We start from the raw sequence: 24,585 nt of genomic DNA, 5'->3' as shown, positions 1-24,585 counted from the left end.
TTCTTCTAACCATCTCACCATAAAATTCTTACTCCACAGAGATATTTTTTAAAATGAAGGTTTTTTTGTTTGTTTGGTTTTTGGGTTTTATTTTTTTTTTTGATATGAAATGCTGCTATAAATAACTGCCTGAGACTGGATAATTTCTATAAAGGAAAGAGATTTAATTGACTCACAATTCCACATGGCTAGGGTGGCCTCAGGAAACATAATTGTAGCAGAAGGGGAAGCAAACATATCCTTCTTCATATGGCAGCAGGAGAGGGAAGTACAGAGCACAGGGGAAAAAGCTGCTGATGAAACCATCAGATGTGAGAACTCACTCACTGTCACGAGAACAGCTTGAGGGTAACCGCCCCCGTAATCTTATCTCCTCTCATGAGGTCTCTTTCATGACATGTGGGGATTATGGGAACTACAGTTCAAGGTGAGATTTGGGTGGGGGCACAGCCAAACCATATCATGTACCAAACACTTTTAGTACATCTCTTGCCATTTATCCCAGTGGGTCAGACCCAAAACATATTCTGAAAGCGTTATTATGTCATAAGCAATGGTTAAGATTCCCAAATAATTGCTTCATTTCTTACTTTGTTGCCACTTGTGTTTTGATTTTAGGTTTGTACGAAGACTACTTTATTTTTACAAGCCCAGCAGTAAATTATATGCCAACCTGGATCTGGATTTTGCCAAGGCCAAACAGCTCACAGTTGTAGGTTGCCAGTTTACAGAATTTCTTCTTGAATCTGAAGAGGTGAGCATTCTGAATATTTTCCAGAGCAAATTTTTTTTTATTGAATTTGCTTCTCTTCCCCTCCCTCTGTTTCCACCTTCTGTTTTGCTTTTATTTCTGAATATGCATAAGCTGTATTTGAAAACATAGGAAATGATCCCAGACCTAGAGTTGAATCCGGACTTAGTCACTAGTTACAAGACTGGGCAAGTTATCTGCCCTCTGGAAGACCTGGTTTACTCTTCTGTAAAATGGAGAGTAATATCATCTCCATGCAGCATTGTGTTGAAGCAGATTAAAAAACAGCAGGTACTCACTGATTGATAGCTATTATTGGTAACTTCATCATTATTAAGTTTTTGTACTTGATTGAAGTCGATTTTCTGATTACAGATTTTGAATGCTTTTCTCACAGTATCACAATGTATTTACTTTTAGGATGGGCAAGGTTACTTAGAAGATCTAGTAAAGGATATTGTTCAGTGGCTCAATGCTTCATCTGGAATGAAACCTGAAAGAAGTCTTCAAAATAATGGTTTATTGACCACCCTTAGTCAACACTACTTTTTATTTATTGGAACACTTTCTTGCCACCCTCATGGAGTTAAAATGCTGGAAAAATGCAGTGTATTTCAATGGTGAGCATTCCTAAATTTTGTTGCAATTATACATAAACTTTATTTTTAATATAGTTAGATATGGTATGCTTTTTAGTCTGTGTACATGTGTTTGGTTAAGTTTTGTTTTAAATTAGCATTATCTTTGCTTTAATATTCTTTTTTACATGATACTGTTATTAAATGCTTTCTTTCCAAAAAGCTTGTTTATATTAGGAATTTTTAAAATATACATTGAACTGTCTTCATGCTCTTCCCACTCCAGCATTCAAAATAGTAACTATGTGTGATGATTGATGTGTTCATTGATTGTGGTAATTTTCACAATGTATGTGTATATCAAATCAAGTTGTACACCTTGAATAATACAATTTTTATTTGTCATTTATACTTCAGTAAAGCTGGAAAAAATGTTTGTTTAATGCATCAATATAGTAATTTCTTTTAACCTTTCTTATTTTTTTTTTTTAAGTCTCCTTAATCTTTGCTCCTTGAAAAACCAAGATCACTTGCTTAAACTTACTGTTTCCAGCTTGGACTATAGCAGAGATGGATTGGCTAGAGTCATCCTTTCCAAAATTTTAACTGCAGCTACTGATGTGAGTATAATATAGCCAGTAAAACTATTTCTATAAACAATTAATTTGCTACTTTATGAATTTTGGGCTAAGTAAAATTAATTTTAAATTCTAAGAATATGATATGGAAATTGAGTTTACTTTAAAATTTTAGTTTCTCCAAGGAACTCCATATAGTACTCATATTTTTATATCACGGAGAATAAGCTGCTAGATAGAAAGGGAAGTATTTTATTTTACAAGAACCACAAAAGTATTCATATCAAGGGCTAGACCACCAGTTCCTGTCATTCTTCCCTTTTCAAGTAGCAGGACTCTCCCAAAATAAAATCAAATAGGTTATTTATGGTGAAGGTTTTTTTTTTTTTTTAAATGTATTCATTTATCTTTATAGGCCTGCAGGCTCTATGCAACAAAACATTTAAGGGTATTATTGAGAGCTAATGTTGAATTCTTTAATAATTGGGGAATTGAGTTGTTAGTGACCCAGCTACATGATAAAAACAAAACGATTTCTTCTGAAGCTCTTGATATCCTCGATGAAGCATGTGAAGACAAGGTAAATGTTCATTTTTTATAATTTAATACTTATATTTTTTTGAAATACTCATTTGACAGTTTTGTAAAAGTATATAATAGGCATTTTGGAACTAAAACATTTTCTATTTTTATGCAATTATAAAAAATAATGATAATCTCTTTTAGGCCAATCTTCATGCTCTCATTCAGATGAAACCAGCTTTATCCCACCTTGGAGACAAGGGTTTGCTTCTCCTCCTGAGGTAAATTTTAAGTAAATTTTCAATTATTTTTTTTATTGTGTTCTTTGGCAGTGTATATTAAAGATAAATTCAAATCCAAATAGGAAGTACTCTAAAGAGTTTACCTTTTAACATCTGAAATAAACCTTTTTTAGACCTTGTACATCCTTTAATATTGAAATATTGTCTTTTCATTGTTTTGGGTTTTTTTGTTTTGTTTTTTTAATTGGGCTGTTCATACTTTTCATGACATTTTCCTTTTTTTTTTTTTTTTTTTTTTAAGACAGAGCCTCACTTTGTCATTCAGGCTAGAGTGCAATGATCCAGTCTTGGCTCGATGCAACATTTACTGCCTCCCAAGTTCAAGTGATTCTCCTGCCTCAGCCTCCTGAGTAACTGGGACTAAAGGCTCACGCCACCATACCCAGCTGATTTCTTGTATTTTTAGTAGAGACAAGAGTTTCACCATGTTGGCCAGGCTGGTCTCAAATTCTTGACCTCAGGTGATCCACTCACCTTGGCCTCCCACAGTGCTGGAATTACAGGCCTGAGCCACCATGCCTGGCTGACATTTTCTTTATTGTGATTGGGTTCTTGTGTTGTTGCAAAGATTGTGAAAATTTATTTGTAATTGAAGTTATAATAAATTATAGTTGACCTTTTAGTTTTATGAAGGAACTGTTCCTAAAGTCTTTTAGCTCCTTATACTTTTTAAAATTTTAGTTATTTTAGCTTCTTAAGACACTTTTTTTGCCAGACTCAATGTTAAACTATTGCTTGTTTTAATTTTCAGATTTCTCTCCATTCCAAAAGGGTTTTCCTATCTGAATGAAAGAGGTTATGTAGCAAAACAATTGGAAAAGTGGCACAAGGTAACTTCTTATTTGAATAAGGTTGAATTTGTGTGTTTTTATCTTCTGAAATTGATTTGTGAATTTAGAAGGATGGTTTTTTATATCAGTGTTTTGAAATTAATAAGGTTAAATATTTAAACATCCATATCAAGTTATCAAGTTGAGTCCTAAATTCTGCATAATTGTTAGTATTTATAGTTATACATTTTTTTAAACTACAGTTATTTATTTTATTCTGAACTGTTGACTGTATTCATTCTATTGAAATTTGACTTTCAACTCATTTGATTTTATAATCTAATTTATTGGCCCTATTTATCATTTCTTTCATTCTTGGGTCCCTTAATATAACCTACAACTTTGCTTGTGCCCTTTTAAGCTAAAATTAAAATAATTTTTTTAAATGAAGGGAGATTGAAATCCCAAGGAGATATAATCATTTAATTAAACTTTATTTTAGGATACTACTTTACCTAAATCTGAGAATGAACTTCTTGCTGTCATAGGGAAACCTGATAAGAAGGGAGTAGTTTGAAGATATGAAACAACTTTTCTAGCTTTTCTTTAGCTGGTGATTGCTGTGGCTTCATTATTTTGTTTGAAGTATTATAAGTCATCAAAGCATCTTGGAAACCCATGGTCAGAATGATCTTTACCAATATAAATGATTTTTAGATTTTTCATCATTTCAGATCAGTTATCCTATTTTCTCTTTTTTGTTAACAGAGTTACAGATTCTTTTATAGTGTCTGTATTGAACTGTATTTCATAAGATACTCCTAAATGGACTAAAACTTTGAAGCATACAACTTAAGGCATGAAGTCTTTTAGTATTTGATGAATTGTAGAACTGAGACAAGATGTGATAGGTTTGTTTTCTAGAAGATATATTTAAATCATCCTAATAAAATTTATTATACAAATCATAGCAATAGAAAATTGCTTAGCATATTGGTGCAGTGCTTACAAATAGTAAGCATAAAGTATTTAAAAGCTATAACAAACTCATATGCAAGGCATAAGGGGGGAACACAGAGGAGAGATTAATGATTGAGCTTTAGGGATTATCAAGAGAAATGTTGGATAGGCGCAGTAGATGTGATACTTGAAATGGTCTTGAGGAGTAAATAGGCAAATAAATTATAAGAAGGGTATCCACGGAAGGAACAGAATAAAACTGTATAGATTATTGGAACATTATAGACTTATGAAGAAAGTCATATTCCAATGTAGTTGGAACTAAGATAAGTGTGGAGTGGCAAGATGAGGCTGGAATGGTAAATTAAAGCTGGATTGTAAAAGGCCTCATAAGCCGTATTATATCATCCTAAGGGATTTCAATTGTGTATGTAGGGGGGAATCCTTAACAGCTTTTAAAGAGTTATGAGTTGTACTTTAGTAATCCGACCGGTTGCAGTGAAGAGGCGAAATTTTGATCATTGAAGGGAAAGTCTAGGAATATTGACACGAGTTTAGAAACCAGAATTGATGAGTGCCTGAACTTCACTGGTAGTTAGGTTGAATAGATAAGGACACATTTTCTGGGCATTTTCAAAATAAGATGGACAGAATTTATGGACTGATTGGATACAGTAAATAAGAGGTTCAACTTGGCTCATAAGGTTTCTAATTTAATGAGTGAATATATAATGGATCACTATTAAGAGATCACATTTATAAAAAGTGGTTTGCTAAGATTAGGATAATGAATTTTCAGTATGTTGAACTGGCATTGCCTGTGCGATGACCAAGTGATGGCTTAAAAATGTAGATCTGAAGCTCAGATTTGTGAGGAAGAGGGCAGATATGGGGGGTCATTAGTATATAGTAGTAGTTGAAACCTGAGCCGAAAGCTTATGGGTATGATAGAACATTTGCATTCATAATACCTTCATCTGTCTACCCTTTGCTAAATATCTGACATATTTTAAATTTAGTGACTGTCATTGTGATACTATGTGCAATTAAAACAATATTTTCTTCTAGGAATATAACTCAAAATATGTTGACTTGATTGAGGAACAACTCAATGAAGCACTTACTACTTATCGGAAGCCTGTTGATGGTGATAACTATGTTCGTCGGAGTAACCAAAGGTGTGTACCCAGTGGTAGTTCTCAGTTATCAGATTTAAAACCAGTTCATCATAAATTGTTTTTAACATTTCTGAGTTTTTGTACATTCTGTTTCTTACATGATATAGGAAGAATCTTAACGTGCAGCGTTAATTGCTCAAAAATTCAGTGGCATTCATAGCATGTTGAATATCCTTACTGATAACACATTCAGATATACTCCATGCTGGCACCCCAGTATGTATCTCTAGCCCTAGATTCTCTTACCAGTACTTTGAGATCTGATAAACTGTTACAGGTTGAACATCACTTATCCAAAATGCTTGAGTCCAGAAATGTTTCACATTTCAGATTTTTTCACATTTTGGAATATTTACATATATATAACGAGGTATCTTGGGAATGGTACCCAAGTCTAAACATGAAATTAATCTGTTTCATACACACCTTATACACATAGCCTAAACATAATTTTATGCAGTGTTATAAGTAATTTTGTGTATGAAATAGTTTGCATTAAATACTAATGTGTGGAATTTTCCACTTACAGTGTCATGTCGGCGCTTAAAATGTTTTGGATTTTGGATCATTTTGGATTAGGGATGCTCAGCCTGTATTTTACCTGAGAAATCCTCATTCCTTCTTACTTTCATATTTTTATTTATGCTGGAGAGTTGTATCTAATTTTATTTATCAAATACTTATTAATACTCTGTTGCTCTGATTAGCATATTTAAATTAACCAGGAGATATAATAATCTTCTTTATTATACTAGATTACAGCGTCCTCATGTCTACCTGCCTATACACCTTTATGGACAACTAGTACACCATAAAACAGGCTGCCATTTGTTGGAAGTACAGGTAAAAACATAATTCATTTATTTTAAGTAGCTACAATAGTAAAAAAACAAAATCTTAACATTGCTAAAGTATTACCTTTGCAAAAACTTCTCAGTAGCCTTAATATCAGTGGTGTAATTGCTTTTGAATTCATCTATTTTGTAATTGACTTAGGCATTCTATATTTATTAACCTGAGAAATATTAATGGCCTTGCAGTCCATTAACTGACTTGTGTATGACCTTTTGAATAACTAACTTGTTATGTAGAGTAAGCAGTCCAATGAAGATCTGAGTTCTTTTCTTAGTGTATTGGAGAAATTCAGATCTCCAAAACCGTACTGAAAAACTGAGTTTTTCTTCCACTCGTTGGGAAATTAAACTGAACCTGATACAGATTAAGTTATCCTTGTTGAGCAGTAAATTGAAAGTTGCTGGTTGTGAGCACATTTTATTCTCATGTACTTCATGGAATGTAACAAGCATAGGCAAGCAGTTGTTCTTTGAGTTATGTATACCACATTTATGGTTCTGAATACATCATGCAACTGTTTTCAATAAATGTAACTTTTCTCTTATTTTAGAAATAAATAGTTACAGGAATATTTGTTTATGAGACAGAACAATAGTTATTTAACAATTTAGTTCCTTTTTGTATCAGTGTTCATCTCAGGAGCACAAAGTTTTACATAAATGTACTCTCTAGTTTCATGTGTTTTTATATTATGTCTGTGAAAACTATTGGGACAGGTATTTTCATATTAACATTTGAAAATTCACCAAAAATTTAAATGATTTTCTCAGTATTACTACTTACATAGTATGATAAAACCTAAGCACTAATTTACTTTCTGCTTTAAAGAATAAGTATGATTGTTTAGTAATACTAAGTGCCAAGTACTTTGGTAAGCACTGTATGTGCAATAATTTATTAAATCCTGAAACCTTATGATGCAAATGTTATTATCACTCTTCTAAATATTAGGAAATCAAAAGGTGGGGAGATGAAGTAACTTGCCCAAGGCCACGCAGTTAATAAGTGATGATTCTAGAATGTGAATTCAGAACCCCTGCCCTAATGCTGCTTCTCAAGAAATTTTACATAAAATTATTTAGAACTTTAAGTATGCAAAAATGACAAAAAGCAAGCCTTATATAGGTTTTATGATGCAATAAGAAAATAAATACATAAATATATTATTACTCATGCTGTTTTTTTTATTTCTCCAGAATATTATTACAGAACTCTGTCGTAATGTTCGTACACCAGATTTGGATAAATGGGAAGAAATTAAAAAACTGAAAGCATCTCTTTGGGCCTTGGTTTGTAATAAACACTTCTGTAAGATCTTTACAATTTTTAGATTTTTCAGGTTTTTTTTTTCATTTATACTAAATAGATAAATATTATTTTCTTTGGAACTTCTTCTTAGATTAATATTCAAGACTGGATTGTTCCTGCCAATTTAAGTATTATCTCTGTGTTGAAGAATAGTTGGTTGAACTATTAGTTTCGTGACTTTTGTTTTGTTGCTAAGACAACTAGAATTAATTCATGCCTAATGTTCTTTACTTGAGGAGGCTTTTACATTTTTTTCTGTCTCAGAGATGAGGTTAAATTTGTTTCTTAGTAGCTTTCCAAATCTTTTGAAAGAGTTACTCTTGTAAATCTATTTGATGTAAATGATTTCTTTTTTTTCAGGGAAATATCGGCTCATCAAATTGGGGTCTCAATTTGCTACATGAAGAAAACGTGATTCCAGATATACTAAAACTTGCAAAACAGTGTGAAGTTCTCTCCATCAGAGGGTAGGGCATTTAACTCAGAAATCTTTCTAATGTAGACATTGTTATTCACAAATGGATGTTAGGGAAAAGTATTTTATGATTAAGTGCAGTGCATAACTGTTAATCCACTGAAAGTTCTAATGATACAAGATTATTAACTGTATTAAGTTAAACATAAACGAACTCCTTGTTTACTATTGTAATTTGATTTTTATTATGATATTGAAGTTTACCTTGTAGGTAACAGGTAAGGCATAGTGTTATACAGATATTCCAGTAGTCCAGTTTGCCCAACTATTCCAGATTTGTACTAGAAAAGCTAATATATATCTTTTTGCTTATATTGCATTGTGTTCTTTTTGTTTTGTTGTAATTACTATCTTTATTGGGAAAGTTTGCTTGTTTTTTATTGCTGCTAGTTTATTCCTAACTAGTTTTAATAAGTTTTTTTTTTTTTTTTCCACAAATGAAACCATTTTGGTGGGTTTTAGAGAAAGTTCAAAGTACATATAGCAAATGAATCTGGTTGCTTTAAGAAATCTCAGCTTGGAATTATAACTGTTTTTACTGCATCTTTTATATACAGGACCTGTGTATATGTACTTGGGCTCATAGCTAAAACCAAACAAGGCTGTGATATTCTAAAATGTCACAACTGGGATGCTGTGAGGCATAGTCGCAAACATCTGTGGCCAGTGGTTCCAGATGATGTGGAACAACTCTGTAATGAACTTTCATCTATTCCAAGCACTCTAAGTTTGAACTCAGAGTCAACCAGCTCTAGACATAATAGTGAAAGTGAATCTGTGCCATCGAGTGAGTATCCTGACAGGTTCATTTAAAGTTAGCAGATGTTAATATTTATATTTGAATTTTAAAATTTAAATGTATTTGTTACATTTCTAATTTGCGTTTGTCTAAGATAATTTTTTGGCAATAATAGCCTCTTGGAGAATGTATATCTTTTCATAACACAGAGTATAATCACCAGCTTACATTATTCTCTCTCCTTCTTAGTAGCTTTTGAGAATTCCTACAAAGTTATGTAATAAGCCATGTGCCAGAAGAACCAGTCCTCCTTTTTTTGGCAGAAAAGAAACAAATATAATAAGTATTTATTTATCTACCTTCTTTATTTAATCTTTTTACTCATTTTTCAGATACCGAGATTATTGAGCCAGAATATATTTTTAACAGATATTACATTCACATCTTCATTTTTGAGAGAAGTACTAAATTTTAAAATAGTGAAATTGTTAATAGAGTAGCAAAAATAGTTATACATAAAATGATTTGTGGTTTTAAGTCCTGTGCTAAGTGGTGTTAGGTGTATAAAATTTAAGGCATGGTTCTTCCTTTTAAGAAGATAGTGTCAGATTTATCAGACTGTGTATTTCACCAAATCTGAGATGCCATGAATTATGAAATGTACCAATATTTTATGTACCACAAAAGAAGAAGAAAAAGTGCTGCCTATTAAACTAGGACATACTACTATTGCAAGATGCATTCTGATTTTAGAATCAGATTCTGTGTGAAAATAGAAGAGATTAAATGTGAAAAGTGTACATCTTACAATTGACAAAATATAGAAATGGCAATGCAGTATGCAAGTTCACTTAGGATTTTCTTTTACCTTCTTTCAAAATATATTTGAAGTAGTTTATAATTATTCAACAGAGAAGTTAAAAATAAAAGAAAAATCCTATTAGATGTCATTAGGCACTCACTTGAGTTGCATCTTCTAGGAGAGTTGGGCACTAAATTTAATGAGTTTCTTAGTATCTAAGGTAAAATGGGAAATAAGCATAATTTAAACATGAGTTTAAAATGTTACCACTTGGTTCTCTGTAAGTATATTTTAAGATTGGGAATTCATTTCTTACAAGATGAATTTCTCCTGCCTATAGTAATTTAAAGATGAACTACCAGGAATCTGTAGTAACTGAGTAAGCATCCTTGGTCAAGTCTCCTTTTTCCCTTTAATTTCATCATGAATATTCTCATAAATTACATAATTTTACTTTTTATTCAAGTCCAAACTCTGGGTTTCAAGAAGGATATTTTCATGTAGCTGAATGGTTTAATGCTTTATTTTTAAATTTTTTCCTCTAGATGACTAAAAAAATATTTCCTGAAATGTGATGTCACTAGTAGTTACCATGAATTTGTCATTTTGTATGTGTTTTTATTAATTGATCCTTCAATCATAGGTATGTTCATATTGGAGGATGACCGGTTCGGCAGCAGCTCTACTAGTACATTTTTCCTTGATATCAATGAAGATACAGAGCCAGCATTTTATGACCGATCTGGACCCATAAAGGATAAAAATTCGTTCCCTTTCTTTGCTTCTAGTAAACTTGTGAAGAATCGTATCTTAAATTCGCTTACTTTGCCTAACAAAAAACATCGTAGTAGCAGTGATCCAAAAGGAGGGAAACTGTCATCTGAAAGTAAGACAAGCAACAGGCGAATCAGAACACTTACGGAGCCCAGTGTTGATTTTAATCATAGTGATGATTTTACACCCGAATCCACTGTACAGAAAACATTACAATTAGAGACTTCATTTATGGGGAATAAGCACATTGAAGACACTGGTAGTACACCAAGCATTGGAGAAAATGACTTAAAATTCACCAAGAATTTTGGTACAGAGAATCACAGAGAAAATACAAGCCGAGAGAGGTTAGTAGAAAGTTCAACAAGCTCACATATGAAGATGCGTAGCCAAAGTTTTAATACAGACACTACAACAAGTGGCATAAGTTCAATGAGCTCAAGTCCTTCACGAGAGACAGTAGGTGTAGATGCTACAACTATGGACACAGACTGTGGAAGCATGAGTACTGTGGTAAGTACTAAAACTGTTAAGACAAGCCACTATTTGACGCCACAGTCTAACCATCTGTCTCTCTCCAAATCAAATTCGGTGTCCCTGGTGCCTCCAGGTTCTTCACATACGCTTCCTAGAAGAGCACAGTCCCTTAAAGCACCCTCTATTGCTACAATTAAAAGTCTAGCAGATTGTCACTTTAGTTACACAAGTTCTAGAGATGCTTTTGGCTATGCTACACTGAAAAGACTACAACAACAAAGAATGCATCCATCCTTATCTCACTCTGAAGCTTTGGCATCTCCAGCAAAAGATGTGCTATTTACTGATACCATCACCATGAAGGCCAACAGTTTTGAGTCCCGATTAACACCAAGCAGGTGAGCAAATACATGTTTAGAAGTGACCAACCCTGTCTCTACTAAAAATACAAAAAGTTAGCCAGGCCTAGTGGCGGGCGCCTGTAGTACCAGCTACTCGGGAGGCTGAGGCAGGAGAATGGCGTGACCCTGGGAGGCGGAGCTTGTAGTAAGCCAAGATCGCACCCCTGCACTCCAGCCTGGGCGACAGAGCAAGACTCCGTCTCAAAAAAAAAGAAGTGACCAATAGTGGTTGTATTTTAACAGATTTAAATACAAAACGTTAGCCAGGTTTTTTTAAACCCTACATAAGCCTCATAACTGACCTATTATAATTGTTTACTATGGTAGGCTATAAGCTCCTTGTTACCCGATATGACTTGAAATAGATTCTTGCAGCTGCGAGGGGGGAAAAAATCCTATAGGCCCTGAAAATAAACACACATGCTTTGCAAAGGACATACAAGTCACAAGCTTTTTTTTATTTATTTCTCGCTTCTGCAAGGATCGATTTTAAAAAGAAGCATGTCGGGGGAATCAGGAGCTTAAGACCTACAATAACAAACAACCTTTTCAGGTAGGTCAATTTAAGGCTCCACAAGTTGACCTCTTTATTATTTTTTTAAAAAGATAACTGAAAATTGCAGTGAAATTATTTTCACTTTAAGTAGCTGTGATTATTAAATAGGAACCTAATAAACACTAAATGAATTACTTGATCCTCATGACTCAGCAGGGATTTCGATACCATATTTAGATTATATCAAGCTAGTCAAAGTGAATAGTTTAGGTTTTACTTTTAAAAGATACACATTATTTGTTGCAAAAAAGTTTTGTACCTGTAATTTTTGTGATTGGACCAAATGCTTCTAAACAGCTTTCCTTAGTTTTAAATTATTCATTTACATTTATTTAAGTGGATTAATATATGTCAACTACTTGTTTGTCAACAATGTATGTTAGAATACTGTAGCACATATTAAGCATTCAATAAAAGTTAGCTATTATTTTTATTATTGGTTATTTAATGTAATCCGTCTAGCCCTTACATTATTCTTAATAACATTAAGCAGTTTTGTTTCAATAATACTTAACACATTTAATAGAATGTTTCCTAGTAGCAGACGACAAATTATGTACCCTTGTAGGATTTAAGAAATGGTGCAGCAATGTCTCATCTATCTGGAACTCACTAGCTTTCACAGCCTTGTCCAGGACAAAGCCAAGGAAACTTCTCAACAGCTCACTGCAGTAAATCTATGCAGTAAAGTTCATGAATTTCAAAAATTCCTAAGCCTCGGTTACCTTATCTGGTGAAGATTGCACTAGATCAGTGGTTTTAAGCTTTTGTATTGTTGTTTTTTAAGCAGAGAAATTCCTCTTCCACATAAAGGTTTATATGGAAACCCAATAGGTAGAACAGATAAAAAGGGAGCTATACTGGTTGAAAAAGGAATTGGGAAGGGGAATTATCCAATAATTGTTTTCCTCCCACTCCAGTAATCCTTGAAGAGTTTTATGGAATCAAAGAAATGTAACAGATTACAGTTTGAAAGACTGTTTTTTTGGGTGAAAATTAGGAGCTTCTTTTTTGCTATGATAATCTTAATAGCTACTCTTTAGAAAGCATTTATTTTGTGTGTTTTACAAAATAATTCTTTGATTTAATATTAGGCTGCATTCATACATTTTAAAGACTTGGTTTTCCAAATAAAAATATCTTCATATAAATGTATATAAATGTGGAACCTTGCATAGTGCCTTGTATGTATACAGCAGATGCCAAGTAAATATTTTAGCATGTCTGTTGCATAAGTAAGAATCTGTATGAGAAAGATGTATCTTATGGAAATACCAGTGTATCATATGTTATGGAATCTCTAGTAGTAAGGAGTATGTTGTGGAAATATCAGTGCTTTATGCCAGGATATCTCTTGTTATAAATGACCATTTTGCTCTTGTGTCTGTCTTGTGTGCTACATAAATCTTATGTTGATAATGAAGGCATTAAGGTAATTATCACACAAATAATGATATATAATTGATCTTATTTTTTATAAATATAATATTAAATAGAGTTAATACACATATCGTTAATTGCATAAATGCCAAATCTAGTAGTCTCAAGTGATTATGAAGATAGTCCTTGGACCATGCTCTGACTTCTGAGGTCAGTTTCTTTTTTTACTTCTAAATGTTGAAAGTTATTCTAATTGCCCACCTTTTCACCTTTACCTGAGCGACTGTAACAATTGTTTTTGATAACAGTCAACATTACTGATGACCTTTTACATAGAAGTCTATAACAGCTAATATTTTAAAGTGTTTATGTGTTCCCAGTAAACAAGATGACACTGCTTAATACATGACTAGCTGCTTGTCTTTTATGAAGGTAGGAATATATGTTATTTCTTCATATAATTAAAATAACAGGTCAAGAAACTAATGCAAGTGGCTTTTTTTATGGTTTTATAGGTTCATGAAAGCCTTAAGTTATGCATCATTAGATAAAGAAGATTTATTGAGTCCTATTAATCAAAATACCCTGCAACGATCCTCCTCAGTGCGGTCCATGGTGTCCAGTGCCACATACGGGAGTTCAGATGATTACATCGGTCTTGCTCTCCCGGTGGATATAAATGATATATTCCAGGTATCATCATACATTTTATTGTTTTCCTATGAGTTGGTTTCCTGTTTTTTCATGTTCTATAACTGCTTACTAGAAGTCATAATTTAGAGTGGGCACTAGTTTGGGGCAGCATGATTTTTAAGACCGTTTTGTTTAAAGAAACTTTAAAATTATTTTACCTTTTTCAACTACTCTGTACTCTTTTATTTAGTCCTTAGAACATTATCCTTCCCTCTCTTCCCATATTAAATCAGTATCTCATTTGATTTCTTTATCCATAGAAATTTATGTAGAAATTTGTGAAATTTCTAACTTGTTTTTTAGTCACTTTTAACTTACACTTCATTTTAAAATCCTCATTCCTATTTATCCCATGAAAGGTAGCCACATGTGGTACCCAGTAATTTAAGGTGACCCTAATCCCAGGAGATGCCCACAGATCTCTAGATGGTATATAGTACTAAAGAACACATTTTCTTAGAAGTTTAAAGACATTTTAGATAAACACTAAAATAATTATTTTAATGTCCATTTACTCACTAAGAATATAATAAAGACTTTTTGGGTTACTTTGTTAAATTTTGGTAGTTGAACCTTCAGTAAACTTGATTATAGGTTCATATGCTATAGTAATTCTATTTTAATTGTATTTTGTTTAATTTTGCTAATTTTCATAAAGTGGGCTTATTTTTATAGCAGGACTTACCATGGTTTATATCATTTTTAGGTAAAGGATATTCCCTATTTTCAGACAAAAAACATACCACCACATGATGATCGAGGTGCAAGAGCATTTGCCCATGATGCAGGAGGTAATGCATTGTGCTTTGTACTTGTGAGATGCCTCTTTATATTAAAAAGAAAACTCTTAGTTCTGTCTAGTAGGATAACACTAAAAATTTAGGAAGACTCTCTTTTGGATCAACTTTAAAATTATACCAAAACAATTGTTAAAGTCAGCTTAAAATTAAACCACATTTGTGTGTGTGTGTGAGGGACTTAACATTGTTTTCAGTGAAGTACTCTAAACTTTCAAGAAAATGAAAACCAAATTAGTTGTTTCTGTTTTTAAAAAGTAGCACATGAACAATGTGTAACACAAATCCTCATAGATCCAGGAAATAGCTATTTGTTTAGAGTAAGGAGAGATAGAAATGTACTTATAAAATACACGATCTTTGTTATGAACTGTTATATTTTAATATGTAAATATAAGCCACAGGTTTTATAGCTTTATGATTTTGATGACTTTTTAAACAGATGCCTCTTTATACTTAGAATTATTACATATCTTTAGACAAATATTGAAGATAGTTGAAATGATGCATTATATAATCTCAGTTTTTCCATTTTGTATTTAAAACTCGATATTAAAATAACAAATGTCTGCTAGCTTTCCTTATTTTTATAATTTAAGGCAAATTATTCATTTTTCTTTCCAGTTAGATTTTTAGTCATAAAATGTGCTTTAGCTTTCTTTAAAATTTCACATAATTTAAGATACCTTGAAAAGTACTATCTTTATTGGATTATGTTTTATATTTACTTATGCACAGGTCTTCCATCTGGAACTGGAGGTCTTGTAAAAAATTCTTTTCACTTGCTACGACAGCAGATGAGTCTTACGGAAATAATGAATTCAATCCATTCAGATGCCTCTCTGTTTTTAGAAAGTACAGAAGACACTGGACTACAGGAACATACAGATGATAACTGCCTTTATTGTGTCTGTATTGAAATTCTGGGTTTCCAGCCCAGCAACCAACTAAGTGCAATATGTAGTCATTCAGGTAAGTGATCATGTCCTTTGAGGTAAATCCACTTGAATTTGAATCTGACTTGTGGCTCTAGCCACAAGTCATCTCCCAGCCCTATTAATCATATATATCCTCTTGCTCCATTCTCACTATCTCAGCCTCAGTTCAGTCACTTAGCGTCTCCCTATTGGAGTGTTAGTATTTTAGCCTCTAATTTTGGTCTCTTCCAATTCATCTTTCATACTATATCCTGCAATTAATCTGTGTGCAATTCTTTAATGGCTATTCATTCTTAACACACAAGACACTCTGTCATCTGTCTAGTGGTCTTTTTCACCTTCCTCCTTTCCTGCAGTTGACATGTCTTTACTAACTGACCTGAAGTTTTTGAACAAATTTCTAGGCATGAAAAACGTATTTTCCCTGCTGTCCTCTCTTTGCTCTTTACCCTCCCTACACATACGTGGTCTATTTGGCAAGTCCACCTCATCCTACATGTCAGCATTATTTGGCCTGTGAAGTCTTCTCTGACTCTCTGAGGCAGGTGTTGACACTCCTTCCTGTTTCCTCTCATTGCCCTTTGCACATAGATCTCTTATGACAATTATGATGATTACAACTTGGTTATTTTTGTTCTTCCACTCAGTTAAGTTCAGTTAGGGTATGGTCTGTCAGTCTTTACATTTTTATATTTCTGATACCTATGTATGTACTGCTTTGTACAGCAGGCCCATAGTATGTATTTGGTAAGTAAATAAAGTAGACCTATACTGAGCTTTTTTTTTTTTTTTATCAACAAGTGACATATATTAGCAATTTTAAATAAGTATATATGTGTTTAAAGTATTACCTTTTCTTGGTGAATATCACTTAACTACCTTCAGAAAAAACTGGTGATGACTAAAGTTCTCTGGTTTACTTTTCCGAATTCCTTTTTGGTATTCTAATTCAGAGTTTCCCAGCAGGTGAGTTGCAGCACACTGATATGCCAAGTTACGTTATGCTGACATGCTGATGCTCATGGTTCCAGGTCACAGTGGGGCCTGAGTCTGACAGATCCCTGGAGTAGGCCTTTTCCACTGTGAACAGCCCTGTCCAGGCCCTTTTCATGCTATAATCATTTTCTATGAGGAAAAAAGTTTTGGAGTGTTTGGTGTATTGCATACAATTAGAGAAGATGTTATTTTATATTCTTTCTTTTTAGTGTGCAATGTAAGCACAGGAATTAAGCCGTTATGGTGCTTTAATTGAAATTATTATTTTTTTTCTTCAGACTTTCAAGATATTCCATATTCTGATTGGTGTGAGCAGACCATCCATAATCCCTTAGAAGTGGTTCCCTCTAAGTTTTCGGGGATTTCTGGATGCAGTGATGGAGTGTCTCAAGAAGGCTCAGCTAGCAGCACCAAAAGCACGGAATTGTTACTAGGTGAGTCTTCGGATTCAGATCCAATCATTATTAGTAAAACTGTTATTAGTTGGTTTTGTTTTTCGTAAATACTGTAAATTAAAGTTGTCTTAAAACAATAATACGTCCATTTTAGTGAAGCAATTTAACACTGTTAAATATTGCACCTGTATCACCCACTGATATAGAGCCTCTTAGCTATCTGCTTTTATTAGAGTTTTGCTCCCAAAATGATAGGCAGATCATGTGTAATTGATCTCAGTTCTAGGTGTTTAGGTGAAGTTTAAAAATAAATTTCATGAGTTTTAATTATTTTTGTTGTGATATAGATAATATTTAACTTCTCCCTGAAATCTTTTTAGGTGTTAAAACAATTCCAGATGATACACCAATGTGCCGTATACTCCTTCGCAAAGAAGTTCTAAGATTAGTCATTAATTTGAGTAGTTCAGTTTCAACTAAATGTCATGAGACTGGGCTTTTAACGTGAGTAAACTATGTGCATAAGTATTATTTGTTTATTCTGTTTTTTAAGTTGAGAAAAGATTCTTGAAATACTTCAAAAGTTAGGCTAGTTAACTTACATCAGTAGTTCATCAGTAGTTCTAAACTGCATTGCATACCTGTGTGAGGCTAGATTTTCTTTAATACTTCAACCAAAACAACATATGGCAACAGATCGAATGCAGAAGCGAGTATGAGAATCCAGCTATCTTCTATTAAGCTACACTTTTGAAGAGATCTGCAAAAAATATAAAATAATGCCACTCTTCTCACTTTTTTACTTTTGGAAAATAGTTATTTTATTAAAATATATGTTATTTATGTTAACATGTAGTGGATTTATTTTTAAAATAAATTAATTCATGTTAGGAAATTCTCTCAATTTTAATTTCTAATATAGTAGTTAATGGTCACTATAACCCACACAAAAATAAGCTTTTTGGGGTCCTCAGTAATTTTTAAGAAAGTCCTGAGACCAAAAAGTTTGAGGAAAGTGGGCTTACATGTAACAAGTCATATTTTCTTGGTTTAATTTTTTTCTTATTATTTAAAGCAGTGATTCTCAAAAGGAATGCACCTCAGGGTCTCCTGCTGTAGGGCTTCTTTTTTTTAGAGACAGAGTCTTGCTCTGTCACCCACACTGGAGTGCAGTGGGGCACAATCTCGGCTTACTGCAACCTCCGCCTCCCAGGTTCAAGCAATCCTCCTGCCTCAGCCTCCCGAGTAGCTGAGATTACAAGTGTGCACCACCACACCCAGCTAATTTTTGTATTTTTAGTAGAAACATAGTTTCGCCATGTTAGCCAGGCTGGTCTCAAACTCCTGACCTCAGGTGATCAACCTGCCTCACCCTCCCAAAGTGCTGGGATTACAGGCAGGAGCCACCACGCCCGGCCAGCTGTAGGGCTTTTTTAAAGAGTGATATAGGTACTGGGGTCCCACATAGGTATCAGGGTCCCACAGCAGACCTCTGGACCAGGAGCTCTGGGAGCGGGCCCTTAACTGGTCACCCACCCAACCCACAGCTGATTCTGAGGTGCTCTCCTAGCTAAAAGCTGTTATTTGAAGTATCCAAAGAAATAGCCTGGTCAGGGATGTTAATAACTTAACTTTAAAGATGTATTTCTATTTTAAAACTTAATTGTGAACATATTTTAATCATCCTAGGCTGGTAAATACATTTTGCAGTTTCTCACGCCAATGGAAAAGAATGCTTCGACTTTACAAGAAGTATTCAGGTTTTGATAATTTTTTTTTTAAACCCAAACTCAGAATATCTAAGTGTGTGAGAGAAATATTTAATATTTTATATTCTCAAGTCATCACCCCAAGTATGCTATCTAATCCATATCTGTAGGGAAATATATTTTTAAACTAAGTGATACCTTGGAGGAAAAATAGATACATCATGATTACAGTTTTCATCACACCGTAATCTTTTATTTTAGAATTAAGGAGAAGTATCCTCAAACATTTGATGACATATGCCTTTACTCTGAGGTTTCCCACTTGCTGTCACACTGCACATTCAGACTTCCATGTCGGAGGTTCATACAAGAATTATTTCAAGATGTACAGTTTCTACAAGTAAGTATGATTAGTACTTCTCAAATTTATCTTCCAAGAATAATTCAGTGTTTGAATTGAATTAAAATACACATTATAGTTGGGTGTGGTGACTCATGCCTACAATTCCAGCACTTTGTGGGGTCAATGCGGGAGAATTGCTTGAGCCCAGCAGTTCAAGACCAGCCTGGGCAACATAGTGAGACTGAGTCACTACAGTTTTTTTTTCTTAAATTAGCCAGGGATGGTGGCATGTGCCTGTATTCCCAGCTACTTGGGAGACTGAGGTGGGTGGATCATTTGAGTCCAGGAGTCAGAGGTTGCAGTGAGCAAAGATGGCAACACTGCACTCCATCCTGGGAAGACTGAGCAAGACCCTGTCTCAAAAAAAATTATATATTTATATAAACATGTTATATTATCTGTTTTTATAAAAGTCATTAATGATACACCATTTTTTCCCTAGATGCATGAAGAAGCAGAGGCTGTGTTGGCAACACCACCAAAGCAACCTATAGTTGATACATCTGCTGAATCCTGACCTCATATTTATGATGGATATAGATATATACTATATATATTCATATTTGTGGATTTCCTAAAAGCCTCAGAAAATACAACTGACTAGGCAGCAAAGACAGGAGTATCTTCTGTACACTGTTCCGCAGTTACTGGTACATGAACAGTTGGAACTGCTGACTTTCCTAACCAAAACAACTTCTTTCTCTCCTTTGTTGAGCCTTTTGAGGGGTTCATGATTCATTACCGCAGTTTTAAGAGTTTTAGTTACCATTGTATGCAAGAGCCAAGCACTGAATACCTACGTAGGTTTTCTATTTTTTTCATTTTAAAAACATAATGACAGTGGAACAATAATGGGATATGCAGAAGCACCCTTCACAAGTTATTTCTGAATTATTTTTAGGGTAAATATACAGATGCCTTGTTTGTTAACTAATTTGTGGAAAGCAGGAATCAGTGTCTCTAAGGCTGCATCCTGTTACCACGATGGGGTGTGCTATAACTGCTGGTATTAGAGAGGGAACTTTGGCCCTTTCACATTTTTCTTAATGTTTGTAACACTACTTCAGAGGTTTATAACCTCAAAGCAAAAGAAGAGCCTCAACAACCCGGGACGTATAAGTTATTTTTATGTTACTAGACTTGCATAAAGATTCATGTTTTCCAACTCTTCATTTTGTTGCAATGTGTTATTACAGGATATATGAACCAATTAAGGTTTTTCACTACAGTTCTTGAATAAAATTTAAAAATCATTTTTTATTTTAATTAAAAATATTTCCCATTTATAGAGTGCATTTATTTGCAATGGACTTCCACTTTCATCAACTTTCCATCTCATCGCTTTAAACAGGAACTTGAACAAGCACTGTTAGTTTAGACCTAAAGGATAGGAAAGCATTAAATAATACTTTGGATCTCCTGAGGAAAAGATAAGTTTGCTTGCAATTTACACATTCCATGGGGGAAAGAAGAGCCATATTTCCTTTAAAAAAATCATTAATAAAGCTTGTTATTAAGAAAAATTGTAGTGAAAAGCCTTAAGTACCAAATTTTAAAGCAGCAGTAACTTAATTTTTGTATCAGTGTTTTTGTTTTGCACAAACTAAATGCAGTGATAGGTGGTTTATGAGTATATTAGTTGCTTTTTTCCATTTGTGAAGTTAAGTTGATGAGGGCAAGGTTTTTGTTTGTTTAATTTGTATATGTCTAAAGATATTTGGAAATTTTTACAGGAATTAAACATATATGCAAATTTGTATATAAAAATAGCATGGTCATCATCATTTGAATGCTTGTAAATGAAAGGATTATCTTTTTTGAGATCTATATATACATAGAAATAGAAAATCCAGCTGGACTGATGAGGATTCTTTTTTAATTCATTTGTGTATAACATTTTTATTACAATTACACATCAGTTTTGACACAGTCACAGCAACATTAATATTTTCCCATGATGCAGATCCTTTTTGTAATGGGCTTGTTCTTTGAGATCTCTGTAAAGAACCCTGTGAACTAGAAAACATAACTCACAGAGATACTTTTTTTAAAAATTTATTTACTGGCACTGAAAGTTCCAGTTGGGATGAAGCATTTCGTCTCACTACATAACACCTCTTTGACTGCACTTCAGTGAATTGTTCTTATGTGCACTGTGTAGCAACTTACATTATAACAAAGCAGATAAGGGCTGTAAGCTGCTGCTTATGTTGAAAAGTGGTTCTTCAGATTTCCTCTCATAAAATCCAATTGAAGATAATTTTTTTATACTTTATCACTGAACCCAAGTGTTTATTTAAATGTCAACAGTACTTCTAAGAACGTTGCCTGTCATCGTGGTCTTTGGTCTTGGATAACTAAACTGCCTTTCCAGAGAACCAAATGTCAGAGTTACTAGACCAAATAGTGGTTAAAACCTCCAAAGGAAGTAATGTAGTAATCTTATTCATAATGGGATTAACATATTTTAGACATTCGTTTTAAACACTACCTCAGTTAATATAGAGTATAAAATCTGTGGTTTAATCCCTCAAAAGTTAACAGTGATTTTTTTTTTGTCTTACACACATACACACCCCCTCCCCCACCATCACTATCCCTGTACCCCCACCTTGGTCATCTATCCTGAAATAAGGCTTAGTTAGAATTGGCCTGAATGTTTTGTGGGTTTTTCTTATTGTTACTTTGAAAAATATGTATGTATACATTATCATATTTGCCTGTATCACTTACTTTGGGGAGATACTCAGAGCTTTGTGGTTATCAGTATGCTAAAAAAAAAAAAAAAAAAAAAAAACTATGCTTAAATTTATAGTGCTATTTGGTTTCTCCATGATTTCACTGACAGGTCTAATACATTTTCTTTGAGTACTTGTTTGTAAAAAGTAGACTTTATGGTGAAAAATACATGTAGTGCCAAGTGATTAACTTAGGTGTTTAAAAATATTATAGCAGAAGAGGTTAGGAATGATATCAGCAGTAATAGAAATAATTGAGAAAATCTTCTATAAATAATAGATATTACAGACTATAGAATACCAAAATAATGTCAATACTGTAGTTTTTAAAGATTTTAGGATTAATCTTAGTCCATATAAATTTGTACTATTGGTAATTATTGAATAATTTGGAGGAATTTGGGCAGTTGTGCTGGTTGTAAACTGTGAATTTCTAATCGTAAAGTGAATTGTTATTTCTAATTGAACTTTTTTCAAGAACAGATTTCAGCCTCACATACTAAGTAAATACTGATAAATAAGGAAATTAGAAATTTAGTATTCATAATTAAATATGCTCTGAAATTTATTATACTTTTATTTCCTGTTTATTCTTAGGTAGATTGGAGGGGGAAACAGTCTGTTCTCCCAAATTAAAATTTTTCTAATAACAGTTAGCAGAATAAGGACATTCTATATGACAGTGACATTAAAAGAGGCTCTTTGGAAGTATAATACATTATTATAATGTAATAATGTGTACAAGTCCTTTGAAATGACAACTTTAATGAGTTTCAGCTCTTTTATCTAGAGCTCGAGATAATTAAAGCTGAGTTTTTCAGGGCATATCTATCACAACGGCAAAGTGTTCAACAGTGGGATATCAATGCTTATTTAGATTTTCCTACTGCTATTTATATAAAATGTTATTTCATTCCGTTCAGAGGATGCCTTTTATCCCCACATTAAAGCACAGATCATTAAGCAATAAAAACCAAATTGTCTGTCATTCAAATTATAACTGCAGTTATTTTTGCATGGTAAGAGTGAGGTGCTAATTTTGTGTGAGATGAACTTTGTAAACTACTTTGGGAAATGTTCTTTGGAAGTAAGATTTTTTCCCCTTTAGTCTTATGTTTCCAATTTTGTCTCAGATTCACAATCCATTAAAACATGGGAAAAAAGAAAAGGTAAAATTGAGAGACTTTTATTAGAAGAGCTGTTTGGAATGAACCAACATTTCAGATTTTCCAAAACGTAAGTTAGGAAAAGTCTCCATTGTCTCTGCATTAACAAAATACACTGTTACTATCTTACTCTCAAAAGTGTCATTACAGTGAGAATCTCATGTAAAAGCATACCAGTGAAATTAAAGCAGTGCTTATCAAAGAACACTGAAATCTGTGAGAATCTTTCTAGGAGCATTGTTTTTTTCTTTTAGTTCCAAGTTCCAGGGTATTTTTCATTCCTAGTAGGTTTATATGACTCACAGAATGTGGACTTTTTTCCTGTTTGGAGTATTTTTGTAATGTAATATCGGATAGCTACACCACAGCATGCATAAATTGCACATTTTGTTTTACTTTCTTTATAGAATATTTAATTTCAAAAATATAATTTATGCCAAAAAAAGCATACCTTTCAATTTTGCTACTTGGTTGATTTAGCACAAAATGCAAAGTCTTGGGGCAGAGAGGGGGAGTGAAAAAAAATTTGTAAGCAATTGTTACAAAAATGCCTGTCAGAAACCCTAAAGCTGCATTGTAAAACAAATGGTGTAAATTAGTTTTGAAAACTGGTAAGGAATTGTGAAAAAAGTGTCAGACTTAATGCTCTCTAACCACATGATTTTCTTCTTTTTTATTTAGTAATACGCTGCTACATATTTGGAGGTTCTGGTGTTTGTAGGTCACTGAACAGACATTGAAATCTGATTTATATTGTATAACTGTAACATAGAAAGAAAAAGTATTTATATTTTTTCTGTAAGAATATTTCATTGAGTTGTGTATAATTTAAATAAGATTTGTCCCCAAATGGTTTTGCTCACCTTGATTTTTTTTGTTGTGATTCTCTTGTTTTTGTATAATGTGTACAGTTTATGTCAAGGGCATTAAAAGCCTCCTGAAGCATAATCTTATCAAAGGGATACATTGTTAATAAAATGTACTTAAAATTCTTAAACTTTGTCATTGTTTTATTTGAAATATTAAAATAATCAGTGGTCATATGGCCTTGATTTGAGTCCTGTAATGCTGATGCTGACACATGTGACTCCAAGCAAAAGTGACTTTTAGGTACCACAGACATGTAGAGTGGCTGTTACAGTATTTTAAAGTAATATTCTTCTTAAACACTTCATAATTAAACATCTTTGTAGTTTTTAAAATATCTAGGGATTTGGAAAATAAGTCTTTAGATAGAACAGCTCTGAATTTTTTGAGGAAATAATGTACAATATGAGTGATGATGGTATGACAATGGTGACATCTCTGTGGAAGGTATTTGATGTCTCACACATAAACTGCCCT

The 24,585-nt window shown here is 33.2% G+C and overlaps 1 protein-coding gene across 7 annotated transcripts in view; it reads left to right on the top strand.

Annotated features, from left to right (window-relative positions):
• RICTOR (RPTOR independent companion of MTOR complex 2) overlaps window positions 1-24,238 on the top strand; it is a 136,227-nt gene extending 111,989 nt beyond the window's left edge. For 4 of the 7 annotated variants that reach the window (XM_033179408.1, XM_033179411.1, XM_033179412.1 and 1 more), the window contains 20 exons: window positions 619-754; window positions 1,172-1,371; window positions 1,823-1,949; window positions 2,323-2,487; window positions 2,634-2,710; window positions 3,483-3,561; window positions 5,530-5,639; window positions 6,395-6,482; window positions 7,691-7,783; window positions 8,163-8,269; window positions 8,835-9,064; window positions 10,462-11,467; window positions 11,952-12,023; window positions 13,922-14,099; window positions 14,806-14,890; window positions 15,635-15,868; window positions 17,109-17,264; window positions 17,606-17,729; window positions 19,196-19,334; window positions 19,780-24,238. In XM_033179408.1, coding sequence (XP_033035299.1) covers window positions 619-754; window positions 1,172-1,371; window positions 1,823-1,949; window positions 2,323-2,487; window positions 2,634-2,710; window positions 3,483-3,561; window positions 5,530-5,639; window positions 6,395-6,482; window positions 7,691-7,783; window positions 8,163-8,269; window positions 8,835-9,064; window positions 10,462-11,467; window positions 11,952-12,023; window positions 13,922-14,099; window positions 14,806-14,890; window positions 15,635-15,868; window positions 17,109-17,264; window positions 17,606-17,729; window positions 19,196-19,334; window positions 19,780-19,854 — 3,481 coding nt within the window. In that variant the 3' untranslated portion in view covers window positions 19,855-24,238. The remainder of the gene's footprint in view (window positions 1-618; window positions 755-1,171; window positions 1,372-1,822; window positions 1,950-2,322; window positions 2,488-2,633; window positions 2,711-3,482; window positions 3,562-5,529; window positions 5,640-6,394; window positions 6,483-7,690; window positions 7,784-8,162; window positions 8,270-8,834; window positions 9,065-10,461; window positions 11,468-11,951; window positions 12,024-13,921; window positions 14,100-14,805; window positions 14,891-15,634; window positions 15,869-17,108; window positions 17,265-17,605; window positions 17,730-19,195; window positions 19,335-19,779) is intronic. The other 3 variants (XM_033179410.1, XM_033179413.1, XM_033179409.1) reach the window with 3 other exon arrangements.
• The last annotated feature ends 347 nt before the right edge of the window (window positions 24,239-24,585 follow it).

The sequence above is a fragment of the Trachypithecus francoisi genome, unplaced genomic scaffold (assembly GCF_009764315.1).
Source record: "Trachypithecus francoisi isolate TF-2019V2 unplaced genomic scaffold, Tfra_2.0 Lachesis_group2, whole genome shotgun sequence".
NCBI classification, from domain to species: domain Eukaryota; kingdom Metazoa; phylum Chordata; class Mammalia; order Primates; family Cercopithecidae; genus Trachypithecus; species Trachypithecus francoisi.
This window is presented reverse-complemented; position numbering and strand designations above follow the sequence as displayed.